General features: G+C 39.2%; 1 protein-coding gene across 1 annotated transcript; it reads left to right on the top strand.

Annotated features, from left to right (window-relative positions):
* The first annotated feature begins 1,449 nt into the window (after positions 1–1,449).
* On the top strand, positions 1,450–12,252 carry cdc25b (cell division cycle 25B). Its single transcript, XM_048601251.1, has 8 exons — positions 1,450–1,555; positions 1,666–1,839; positions 2,544–2,645; positions 6,176–6,238; positions 6,953–7,051; positions 7,712–7,845; positions 8,999–9,116; positions 9,878–12,252. Exons 1-8 carry the CDS (start codon positions 1,490–1,492, stop codon positions 10,016–10,018), a joined length of 897 nt encoding a protein of 298 aa, XP_048457208.1. The 5' UTR covers positions 1,450–1,489; the 3' UTR covers positions 10,019–12,252.
* The last annotated feature ends 746 nt before the right edge of the window (positions 12,253–12,998 follow it).

The raw sequence follows: 12,998 nt of genomic DNA, 5'->3' as shown, positions 1-12,998 counted from the left end.
GTAAGCGTTTTAGCTGTTCCTAAACTGATGAAACTGCAGATGGTGTCTATTTAGCACAGTTTATGTGGGGTCACTTCACTGGCAACTATCAAACTTTCCAGGTAGAAAAACAGTGAACTTGATATTAGTATTATTTTGTCAAGTTGGTGGTTTGTTTGATTACAACACTGCAGCCTTACGTGCTGATCAGTTGCTAAATTTTTTTATACACCAGAATTATAGACTGTTAGTTCATTCGTCCTTGTCACAGCACTTATGAAAACTGAAGAATTCATTAGCACTGAAACTGTGGTGTCATCACATTTTTTAATATTAACTTTGGCTGTTGCAATTCTCTATTTAACTATTTGCAATACTTGTAAGCTCATGGCTTTTGACTAACCTCAAATCCATCTTGCCATTATCCTGAGCTTTTATACCTGTGCCTTTTGAATAGTCATAGACTTTGCTCTTTCTGGAGGAGTTTCAAAGTTTCAACCCTTCAGATTTACCTCCCCCTTTTTAAAATGGGCAATTTTTTTTTTTTTTTTTTTTGGTTTAGTGAACCCCAGTTCTAATTTTTCCTGTAAGAGGAAATGCCCCCTCCATATCTACTCAGTCAGGATATAGTTTCTCAACTCAGTTGCATCTGGTCAACTTCTGTGAATTAAGCCAAGCATGTCCAACCTTCCTCATTCCTTCTTCCTTGTATAACCTGTCACTTCCAGGTATTAGTCTATTGAGCTTCTCTGAACTGTTCCCAATATATTTGCAACCTTATATAAATGTGCACATATTCTAGGTGTGGTATTAGCAGTGCCCTGTATAATTGAAGCTAACCTCTAATTTGGTATTCAACTCCCCTTGCGATAAATTGTGGCATTGTTAGCTTTCCTAATAATTGCTTGCTGTACCTGCAGACCAAATTCTATTCCTGCACAATTAGTTGAATCTGCACCTCAGTTCTGCAAATTCGTTTTGAGTAATGTGCTTTTTTCCTCCTGCCAAAATGGGCAATTTCATTTTTACCATATTGCTGTAAAGATCCCAAAGCTTGCTTTTTCTGCTGCCTGTTTTGCCTAATTTGAGTTTTGAGTGGTGGGGAGGGTTCATGAGTGGCTGGGGAAGGCCTGCTTGGCTTTGCTGCAGTTGAGGCACTTAGATACAGGAGAGCCCCACTAGGTTCTCCTCCAATCCAACGACCATTCTAATTTATAACTTTGCTGTTGCTAGGTCAAAAAGCTTGAATCCCTAAAAGCTTTGTCATAAGAACTGCAGTGGTTTTAAAAAAGGAGATCGCCATCTTCCCCAGGACAATTAGAAGGGCAGTAAATACTGGCCCAGCTAGAGATGCCTAGATCAACAAACACTTTCTAGTTCAGATCTAGGTTGTCAGGATGGTAGGAACATTGAAGCTGTAATGCCTGCTCATTCCTAGTTATTGCTTTTGTTTGAAACATCTTTGTACAACTTTCATTTTTGACAGAATGACGCTGATGTGCCTTCTGGCATGGCCAATCTGCTGACTGCTCCACTCATGGCTAGAAAGGACATCTCACCGGAAACTCTGAATGATGTAAGTTTATGGTTGCTTAGTTACAGTGACACTTGGCAGATTTGGAATAGTTTGGGGAGGGGTAAAAGAATTGTAATTTCAATTTGAAGGTGACATTCTCTTGCTTTTAGGAAACTCCTAATAAACTGTCCTGTGCTGATCACTTCAAATCTCCGACTCTGGGCCCTGAAATGAGGTCCATCCTCAAGCGGGTGGATCGACCCAAAGATGAAGAGACCCCGGTGAAGAATAAACGGAGGAGAAGTCTTGCTGGCATAACAGAAGAAACGAGTGCTGACAATGTGGTAAGCTTCTGTAGGTTTTGTTTCTGGCAGGAACATTAAGTAGCTTGAGAATCTCTTAATTTTTGAAAATGTTTGAGATTCTGGTTACAACTGCCCTAACAAGGTATGCATCTCCTTGGCAATAAACAGTCTGGAACGTGCTGGTGCTATAGGCAAAAAGTGAGTGGTACAGGATGGATTGAAACAGCAGTTCTGAATATGGCTGAGTTTTGCAGTTCCAAGTGTTGTAGAGCCATTTAGTGTAAAATAGTGAGCTCCTAGCATTAAGCAGTCAATATTGTTTTGTCCATGCCGGGCCTTTAAACTAGGCTGTCTGTATTACCAGTACTTAATGGAACCCAATTCAGAAGTCCTTGTCGTTGTTTCAAGTACTAACATTCTGATTGTGAACTTAATTTCCTCTTCATCAATCATTCTGCCAGGTGTTGTTGTTTTTTCCTAGTCTTTTCTACCCTTATTTACCCCTCTAACTGATTCAGCTTGTCACTTTTTTTTTGATTTTGGTGCCCTGTTTGGTCATGAATGGTCATTCATAAGTGAATATCATTAGCTGGATGAGTCTGGCAGAATGTCCTGTTCTTTGGATCTGAGACTAGTTTGAGTAATTGGACAGTCAGATTTATATTTACTTCAGTAATCACTTAAAGCTAGACAGACTATGATAATACCTAAAAGTCAGCTGACTTTCTTCTCTACCTGTTTAGAAGCAGCATTCTCTATTGAGGTCCAAATCTTTCTGTGGTGCAGAAATTGAGAAAGTACTCCAAATTGATGATTGCAGACACATGATTGGAGATTTCACAAAGGTATGGCATTTCTACATATTCCCCTCCTAAATATATAAGCCTTCTTTCATGGATAGTCATAGAGTTAGTGTTGTATAGCACAAACAGACCCTTTGGTCCAACTCTTCCATGCTGACTGTTTTTTGTCTTGTAAAGCCTACTGAGTATTGATGGCATTGTTGCATTAAGGTGGCAAAAGTTGAATTGGATCAACATATCCAGATTTTGATGTTAATAGATTTTGGTGCATTTATCTGTAGCTTAGCAAATAATTGTACAACAAAAGAACATTGTTTGGCTAGGAGAGAGCATGAATGTGTGCCTCATCCAACAGACACTAGGAGCCATGTATTGGGCGCCATTTAACAGGTGGAATCTAATCTGTACTGATCCTGTATCAGTGACTTGGAGTAACAGCCATAAGGAGATTCCCTGAGAATCTGACATCTTACCCTGTTGAATTACATAAAACAGGCTTGTTTGGTCTATGGTATTTATTCTTGATGCTGGCAGTCGTAATACCATATGCCTTGTTCTGAATATCCCTTTTCACTTCTGACCCAAAAAAGTTAAAGCCCTCTGACTCAGTCACTAACTTTTTTTTTCTTTTATGGAATATGGATGTTCCGTATGCTGTCCAATCACTCTCCCTCAAGTTACAAAACTTCAGCATTTCAGGGCAATTAAGAGTTACCCACACTGGGTCTGGTGTCAAATGTAGGCCTCAAGGAATTTTGTGAATCAGTGGTATTTTCAGTTTCACCACTGTTGGGACTAGCTTTCACTTCTATGTTAAATTTAAATAATCAGCTTCCGTTATTGAATTACATTAATCTAGATCTGGAAAGTTACTAGTCAGTGGCATTTCCACTGTGCCACCATCTCCCTGTGCTATTGGTGATTTCAAAGCATTTAAAATGTAATCTTCAAGTGTTAAATCTGCCAGATCTTGCCTTTTCCCCTCCCTCATCACATGAGGGCACCGCTGGCTAGGCAGCATTTATTGCCCATCCCTACTGGCCCAGAGGGCAGTTCAGTCAACCACATTGCTGTGGGTCTGGAGTCACGTGTAGGCTAGATGGCAGTTTCCTTGCCTAAAGGAATGAATGAACCAGATGGGTTTTTCCTAACAATTGATAATGGATTCATGGTCCTCATTTAGATTCTTAATTACAAATATTTATTCAAATTAAAATTATACCACTTGCCATGACAGGATTTGGACCTGGGTCCCTGGAATGTTATCTCAGTTTCTGGATTAACTGTCTAGTGATAATACCACTAGGCCATTGCCTCCCCAATCTAATGGTCATTGGACAGGGTAAAGTTTTGATTCCTAATTTGAACCTTTTTTAACTTAATGTGGAATTAGGGCATAAAGTCTAATGTTTTTTCTTTAAATTTGCCATCCTAGCTGTTTAGGTCTCATTAGATTGTGAAGAAAGCTAATTTGAGACACTCGCCAATAAGGTGCTCTTGTTGGAGGCCTGAAAAAAATGCATTTTTTTAATCTTTCTTCATGGCAGAGCTTGTTTGATGTTTGTAATAGGTGATGTAGCTGATTCTGCCAGTGACACCATATCCCATTTTAAAAGTATCATGGCCATTTGGTAGATTTCCAAGCATTTTAACTTTAACTTGCACCCAGATTTTTGCAGACTGTGGGGCACAACAATTGAGTGAAGTTTTTCCTAACTCTTTGTTCATGACAAAAAAAAACCTGTCAAGTCTGGGTGCAGAGTCATTGATCTGAATAGATATTGGATCAAACTTTTTTTAATGCCATAAGTAATACACAATCCTTCAGGCGTCAATAATTTTGGTTGCATTGCAAAGGTGTTGTACTCTAGTCTGGTGCAGAGGTATTTAGAAATACAGGTTAGCTGTTTATCTTGAACCTTTCAAGAAGACTTTTTAGAGCAACTTTTTTTTTTTAAATTAATCATGCAATAATCTTTCCTTTAAATGGAATCGTTTGCATGAGTCACATCACTAAATATGGCTAGTAACTTTTGAAGTTAAAATCCAGGTTAAAAACAAACCACTTCCTGTTCCAAAACAGAAAAAAAACAGTGCTAATCTGGACTGACATTTCATGTTAAATGTCACTGGTTGCAGTAAAGGTACTTGACATTTATAGCATTCAGCAGTGTGAGCAAGATTAGAAAATTACCTCTCTGCTTTCAATAAGCCAATGCCCAAAATAGACTTCTGGTTTTCAGCTTGCTGTCATCTGATCCCTGGACCTAGATTATGGCATAGTACGGGTGGTTTTTTTTTTGAATTTGAATGCTGCTTTCATGTAGCCTCTGATTTTGAGTGAGTTTAAATTATCAATAACTAGTTTCTTGTTGTTCCTTCTGACTTTGACTCCCTCACAGGGAGACAGTCCTGCATATAACCAATTCATGTGGGTCTATAATGTCAGGTGGGGGCATTTAGCTGCAGGGCCCACTATGCCTGTCTTCAGTGCAGTTCCTTGTGGATGATTGGGTAGTGAATTAGCACTTTTTTCTCTTCACCTCTGGTTGTGACTGCAACTATTTGCCAGTTATTTAAAGTGATGAAAAGCAATATCTCACCTGAGGTGACCTGCACTACTTTGATTTGGACAAGGCTATTCTGGATAGGTAAAGTCTTCCACAAATGCTCCACATGAACTTATTGCCATTGGTGAGGGTTCATCTTGGCTGATGCCTTATGTGCAGGCTGGCATCTGTTTCAGAGCTTCCAAAACCACATGTCCACCCATGGTTAAGATCTGCTAACCGTCTGGATTACTTTTGGTTAGTCACTGCACTTGGCAAGGGGGCCTAATTCTAGGGAATCTGGAATCTACCAAATGGCCATTTTACTTTAAAAGGGATATGGTGTCACTGGCAGAATCAGCATACATCATCTATTACGAACATCAAACAAGCTCTGCCAAGAAGAGAGATTAGGCAAGGGGGGCCTAATCCTGAGGGCAGAAGGAAGCTGCGTCTAAATTTTGCTGTACAGAATCAAGAGAGAGTATTGGTACAAGATTGCTCATTCTCATGTTTTCCACATAAATAGCATTTTCCAGTTCTACTGTAGACTAGATCCAAGTTTGTGCAACCCCAGATTCCCAGCATACGTGGTCCTCTGGTGTGTTTTGAGTTTTAAGGATTGGAAGGAGTTTTCTAGTACTAGAGATCATAGAACCCTACTGTGTGGAAGTTGGCTGTTTAGCCCAACAAGTCCACAGTCGACCCTCCCACCCAGACTTGACCCCTACCCTATCTCCCTAATACCACATTTTCTACACTCCCCTGGATACTCTATGGGCAATTTAGCATGGTCAATCCACCTAAGCTGCACATCTTTGGACTGTGGGAGGAAACTGGAGCACCCAGAAGAAACCCATGCAGACACCAGGAGAATGTGTAAATTCAACACAGTTGTCTGAGGCTGGAACCAAATCTGGTGCTGAGGCAGCAGTGCTGCCGACTAGTAGAGACATGGCTCAATTTATTGAGTATTCAGAGCTATGTAACTTTCAATCCATTTTTTTTGTTTTCTCTTTACAGCCATATATATTGCCTACTGTGGAGGGAAGACACCAAGAGTTACAATATATAACTGCAGAGATGGTAAGTAGTTACAAATGCCTAGCATTGAGATGAAAGCTGTCCAGCATATGGCTTGACTAATGATAAAGTTAAATTAGGTTTATGCACTATACATTAACTAATGTTAATATCACTGTGCTACCATTTTTATTCCAATAATGCATCTGTTTTCTACTGGTATATAACACAAGAGCTCTGCTCCTTCCAAATGTAATCCTGTTTTGAATATAGATAAATAGTAGGCACTTCAGCTCAAGTAGACATGGGAAACATGTCAGCATACCATTTGAGTGGGATTCTAGTGAAGTAAGCAAAATTTCTACTCCACCTATTGTTTAAGCTTCACAGACTTTCACTTGAAGGTCTATTTCCTTTTGAAGTGTTCTTTTGAGAGAATTTCTTTGCTTCATGCCAGTGGACCAATTGTCTAGTTAGCTGAGAGTCTAGGGGAAGCTTCATTCTGGCATTGAAGTTATCTCCCTCCTCTTGATTTGTTTTTGGGGACACAAACTGAAAGCTGAAGGTTGATTTTTGGTTTTCAGTTAAAAGTGCAGTAGCACAGTGGCTGTTTCTTTCCCTTTTTTTAGGCTGGCAGACTGGGTTAAAGTTCTACCTGCACCAAAAGTGTATTCTAACATCTTAGCAGGTTGAATGAAAATATCCAGAATGCAGTGCTCAAAAGTCATTTTTTTTAATGACTAGTCAATGATGCTTGCTTTCCCTAATGTCTTGCAGGTAGTTCAGTTGGTGAACGGGAAATTTGATGAATTTGTCGAGAGATTCCTGCTTTTTGATTGCCGATATCCATATGAGTATGAAGGGGGACACATTAAAGTAAGTGTGTAATGCCAGAATACTGCATGCTAATGCCTTTCACATCCTGTTATTTTGGACATAACACTCAGTGCTATTATCACATCTTTACCTGATCAGTTTATTTTAACCACGGACTCGAACAGTAGGACTTGTGCTGTACATCGTAACCTTCAGGTTAGTTTTGCAGGGGACAGTAGGCATCTGTTATTCCTGTTAATGACTTTATCACGACATCCCATCTGAGTCATTGCAATCCTCACTGCCTTTCACAGGACATGTGAAACCAAACTTTTTTCTCCCTACCTGTGCTGTTCTCTGTCTAAACAAATAATTAAATGTGACTTCCCAGCAGTCTATTTGTATCCCTGCTGACTTGAATTGAACCGGTGATCTACACTTTGCTAGTGGATAATGTCTTTGTATACTAATCTATTGGGGAATTGGAGGTGCTGTTAATTATAAAACTGAAGTTTCTTCATTTGTTCCTTGAAACGATTGCCACATTGCGTGCCTCTTAGGCTATCAATTTTGCTCACTTATTGAGGGCTCAGTTCTTAAACAATCTTTTTCCTGTGAAGGGGAAGGAATGAGGATTTTGGTTATGTTGTCTTAATATAAAGCTATATATCTAGCACAACACTTCAGAAATCCAAACATTGATTGTCAATTTGCTTTAAGGGTGCCCTTAATTTGCACATGGAGGACGAGGTGGAGAGTTTTCTGCTAAAGAAACCCATTGTTCCAGTTGATGAAGCTAAGAGAGTGATTATAATTTTCCATTGTGAGTTCTCATCTGAGCGAGCCCCAAGAATGTAAGTTGCAGCTTTGTGCAATTGATAAATCTAGTGATGAATGTGACTTCCTGTTCTTGCTAGTAAGGGTCAAATAAGCTAGAACTCAGGATGTTAAAGGGTAATTGAAAATACAATTTGATGTCAAATCTAGCCAGCTATTTACATGTTGCAGTTTGGTTTTTACACTTATTGGTGTCTATTGATCCCTTGAATGTAAGGGAGCTAAAAACATTTCATTTTCCACAAAATATAGAAACCTAAACTTTATGATGGTCTTTTTGCCACTTGCTTTACGGCTGATTAGTAACTTTTCCAGATTCCTTGACGAAGAAAATGTGTGTATCTATATCCTTAAAATTTAGACCTGTTCTCAGCCTGTTGGAACTATTCTAGAATCTCACTACCCATGTAGCAAATGCTTCCTGACCATATTCCTAAAGTGGCTTGGATTAAACCCTTGTAGAGTTTCTCAGTATCTAAATCAAATTTCTTGACATTCTAAGTACCAACCAATTGATGATTTCAATGAACTAAGTGCTCTTATTTATCTAAGAGGTAGATGAATTTTAACTTGTTCTCTGAAGTAACTTTTTTGAGTCATTTGGATTCTTGACTTAATAAAATTAACTATGTATGAGGATCCTTCAGTGTTGGGTCAAAATCCTGGTGTTCTCTCTAATGGTATTGTTCTATCTAAGCATGTAGATTGTAGTGGTTCAAGAAAGCTCACCGTATACCTTAAGTGCTTCTAGGGATGCAGTGATTGCTGTAAAACAAAATGTGCTTGTACAGCTGAACCTTAAGTAGAATTCTTCATATTCATTAATGATCATATTGCTCGGTTATTCTGTAGTTAATTGAGGACTGAAATTGATTCTAAGTCCAGAATAGCATTTATATTCTCAAGGCATAAGCTTGTCAAATGCTCCGCACATTCTGTATAGAGGCAATTGGATTGGTCTTTACCTAAAGTGACTACAATGACTAGATCATCTCAGATGCTTGGGTCAGGGAAGCTGTTATCATTTAATGTGGAAACAAATTTAATAAAATAGTATATTGGGCAGCTGCTTACAAAAAGGTGAAATTGACCCCTGTAAACTACTTTTCTGTGCACAATACATTGAAGGCACAGGCTGTCTCCTGATGATTTTTCTATAACCCTTTTCAGGTGTCGTTTCCTACGTGAAAAGGATCGTGAGGTGAATGGCACAGATTACCCAAAACTGCATTACCCAGAACTATACATTCTGAAGGGTGGCTACAAGGAATTTTTCCCCAAATTTAAAGTAAGGATTTTCCTAATTTTTACTAGTGGTGCAAGCCCCTGACTTGACAACAGTAAATGACTGTAATGGTCCATGATTGTCTAGGACTGCAGGAAAGCTTGAGCTTTTTCCATGCTTCCAAATATTTGACATCTTGCAATTTTGCAAAGTTTAAAGAGATGGCTGTTGAGATTTTTCGCATTCTAAGAATCTACGGATCTTGAGTTGGAAATTGTGATCTATATGATCCTGTATCTTGAGGTGGCTGCTGTGTCTGTTACCTGTATCTTAGAAATGATTGGCACACATTTTCTCACCTATTGATCTCGGTGCTCGCAAGGTGCAGTTGACAATAATATATTGGTGCTACGGTGGCTCAGTGGTTAGCACTGCTGTCTTAACACCAGGGACCTGGGTTCAGTTCCACCCTCAGGTGTCTGTGTGGAGTTTGCACATATACCCATGTCTCCATGGGTTTGTGCCAGGTGCTCAAGCTTCCTCCCATAGTCCAAAGATGTGCAGGCTAGATGAGTTGGCCATGCTAAATTGCCCAGTGTTCAGGGATGTGTAAGGTTGGGTGTTAGTGATGGGAAAGGATAGCGGGGTGGTGGGTCATGGACTTGTTGGACCAAATGGCCTGTTTCCACACTGTAGGGACTCCGTTACCAGACAATTTATTTTGTCACTTGGTCTTCTATGAAATAATTCTTCAAAAAAACAAACTTTATGCTGGTTTTTGTGAACCTAACCATTGTCAATGCATTTTCCATTTTTATTTTTAGCTTTACTGTGAGCCACAGAGTTACCGCCCAATGAATCATGAAGATTTCAAAGAGGATCTCAGGAAATTTCGCTTTAAGAGCAGGACGTGGGCCGGTGAACGAAGCAAAAGGGATATGTACAGCCGACTGAAGAAGTTGTGAGGACCTTGGCCTTTTATGATGGGTAGAAGGCTTTTCTTTGAACTCCTGGGCTGGTTCCATGATGCTGTACAATAATGCCTCCGATCATTGGTTGCCAGTGAATACTGCAGTTAATTAGGATGCAGCAACTAGTTTTCAACAGCTTGGTGTTCCATTACCTGTTCTCAACAATGTTGAGCTAGTGAGATGTGGGCAGGGACCACAGATTCAACTTTTTTTAATCTTGTGCCTAGTTTGGAGTAGATGACTTCCTCAGCCATTTGAGTATGAAGACAGTGAATGGGAACTGCTGCGTAAACATGTACAAGGTTGATTTTTAACCTACTGTGTTTCTAGATGGCTGTTCTATGTGTGTACACCCTGTGACTTGCTAATGCATTTAGTGTTAATCCTGATACCAACAGGGTTTCTAATGTTGGAGACACAGCTTTCTCCACAGACAGGCCAGTTGTATGAATAATGATTTGAGGAGGGGGAAAAAGTGAATGAGTTTCTGGAACGTCCACTTGTGATCTTCCATCATGTAAATCTGCCCTGTAAGGCCAGTGCTAACAATCATTTGGCCTTAGACTTAAATAACTCACGATTTAAGATCATTGCTAATTTGCTTCCAATTGTTCCACATGTAAATTGGAAGTAAGAACTTTGAGTCAATGTTTTTCATTAAGAAGTTGAAGTAATCAGTCTAGCTTCATTTGAGACTACACTGTAGCTTGAGTAGTCTGGTCTGTTCATTTTTTTTCTATATAAAAGTCTCTAGTCCATATTTTTCAAAGACTAGTTAAATTTGAGTATAGCGCATGGTTAAACTTCTGATCTGCCAAACTGTTAAAACCACTAAGTCCTGTGAAAATTGTTCATGCAGCAGCACTTAAGATTTGGATTGGGAGCCTAGCTCCTGTGACATTCTGCAATGAATACGGTGTAATAATATTTCATACATTCTTGCATTTTGAAACAAATTTGCATGAAGAACCAAAAAGCATTGCCAACACTTTTCTATTTGAGTAGTCCATATTTTGTGCTTGGCATTCCTTTTTTCAAAGGTGTATTAGCTCAATCAGGTGAATAAGATGATGTGTTGGAGTTTTGCATACGTGTTCCTAATTTTTAGCACAAGTTTTGTTAAACAATAGATGTGCACACTTGGCAAGTTTTAACTGGCACAATGGAATAGCAAGTAAAAAAAACAATGTTAGGTGAACCATCGATTTATTTTATAGGATTTTAATCTGTTCCTGGACAATTCAATCACTTACAAATTTCCATCACTTTCATATCTTAAATTTTAAAATTTTACATTCTTTCCATACACTAAGAAAAGATCAATGGTAAAATGTGAGACTAGTGACTTTGAGTGGAAGGAAAGCCTTACAATTTTGACTATTCACTGTTGCTGTTTTTATAGGGGAGTGGGGATTATTATGGCATTCCTGGGGTGGGCGATCTCCAGATTTGGCTCCTGGACTGACTTACCTGCTTAACATCTTTGTTTGTGCAACTTGTTAAAATACCCAAGTTATTTCCCCCTTTTTGAGCAAAGTACTGTGAACAAAGCAGTCCTTGTATTTTCACTCCCCCTAATTTAAATGACCCATGCCTAACTTCTGCAGGAGCCCAGATAAATCTCAAGGCAAGCACCAGATGTTTGTGCTGCTCATGGAAAGAGCGCTCATTTTAGGCACTTGCTTTTGAACTCAGTTTGAGTAATTCTAACATTTTAAGAGTATAAAATCCACACTTACGCAGTCCTGAAAGTTGAGCCATGTGGTTTAACCTGCTAATCTTGAAGTTCTAGTTGCAACACTTCACATTTGAACCTACAGAACGTTCTATCGTTTGTACATTTCAATACACCAGTGTTTGGACCATCTTAATTTATTACTCTAAACATAATGTGCATAAGCCTGATACATGGCCAATTACTCAAACTTATGCCACTTTGAGCATGAAATTTAACTTCCCACCCAATTTATACTGCCTGAAATGATCAACACTATGTTCAATAATGCATAAGCTTGTGAAAACACTTGTATATTGATCATTACTGCCATGGGGATTGACAATTGAGCAGTAAAATGAGTGGTAATAAGTGTGGAGTTGGTATGATGTAATGCTTATTTGGCAATGTGGCTGTAATAATGAAAGTATGGTTTAATTATTTGCTGTAGAGATGTACTTTAGCCAACTGCCTTGAGTGCAAGGAAATAAATGGCTACAGATGGAAAATCAAATTGATGTCTTCAAAGAGTTTGCCAACTTTGTCTCTGGCATTTTCTAATGGCAAGACCAATACCTACTCTTAACATTTCATGTGGCTGTAACCTGCATACAGCTAACTAATTGCATGTCCCTGTTCAGTTCCCTGAAATTAATTTGCGTGCAAAGTTTAGCATTCTAACTGCTCTAGTGGCTTCTTGTTTTTAGCCTGCACTGCAGCTGGTGGTAAAGCCAAAAAGGCCAAGTGTTCAAGTGTCTCCCTGTTGGTGCATAGCCTTTCAATCAGTGCATGATGTGTGGGATCTCAATTGCTCAATCCCAGAACTGTAAGAGGAAATGAGGTTTGGTCCCTCAGACATGTGGCATGATACTGGCACATGGGCATTATCTGGCACTTTGCCAAAGTTTGAAAGCTAAAGGATAAAATCTGATGTCCAGAGGTGGACTGATCCCAAAAATGACATTGGTTGTAGGATTTGTCCAAATAAAACAATACTTGACATCCCTTGGGCTCAGTGAGAAGTTGAACAAACCCCCCCTGAGGTTTGGTCAGCTCAAGATCTCAAGCTTTTTTATTTTTTTTATTTATTTATTTTTGCCCATTGTTGAGGACACTGGAGATGACAGGAAATTTAATCTGATGCTCAACAAAACAATGGTAGTTTTCTCAGACCATTGTGTTCCACTGGTTGACCATTTTCCTGCCATGGTTGGGTGGGCCCAGGCTTGTATTTTGCTGACATGCTGTAGTGCATCTTAC

Source organism: Rhincodon typus, chromosome 1 (genome assembly GCF_021869965.1).
Source record: "Rhincodon typus isolate 14 chromosome 1, sRhiTyp1.1, whole genome shotgun sequence".
NCBI classification, from domain to species: Eukaryota; Metazoa; Chordata; class Chondrichthyes; order Orectolobiformes; family Rhincodontidae; genus Rhincodon; species Rhincodon typus.
The sequence above is the reverse complement of the archived record's forward strand: the minus strand, read 5'-3'. Positions and strand labels throughout refer to the sequence as shown.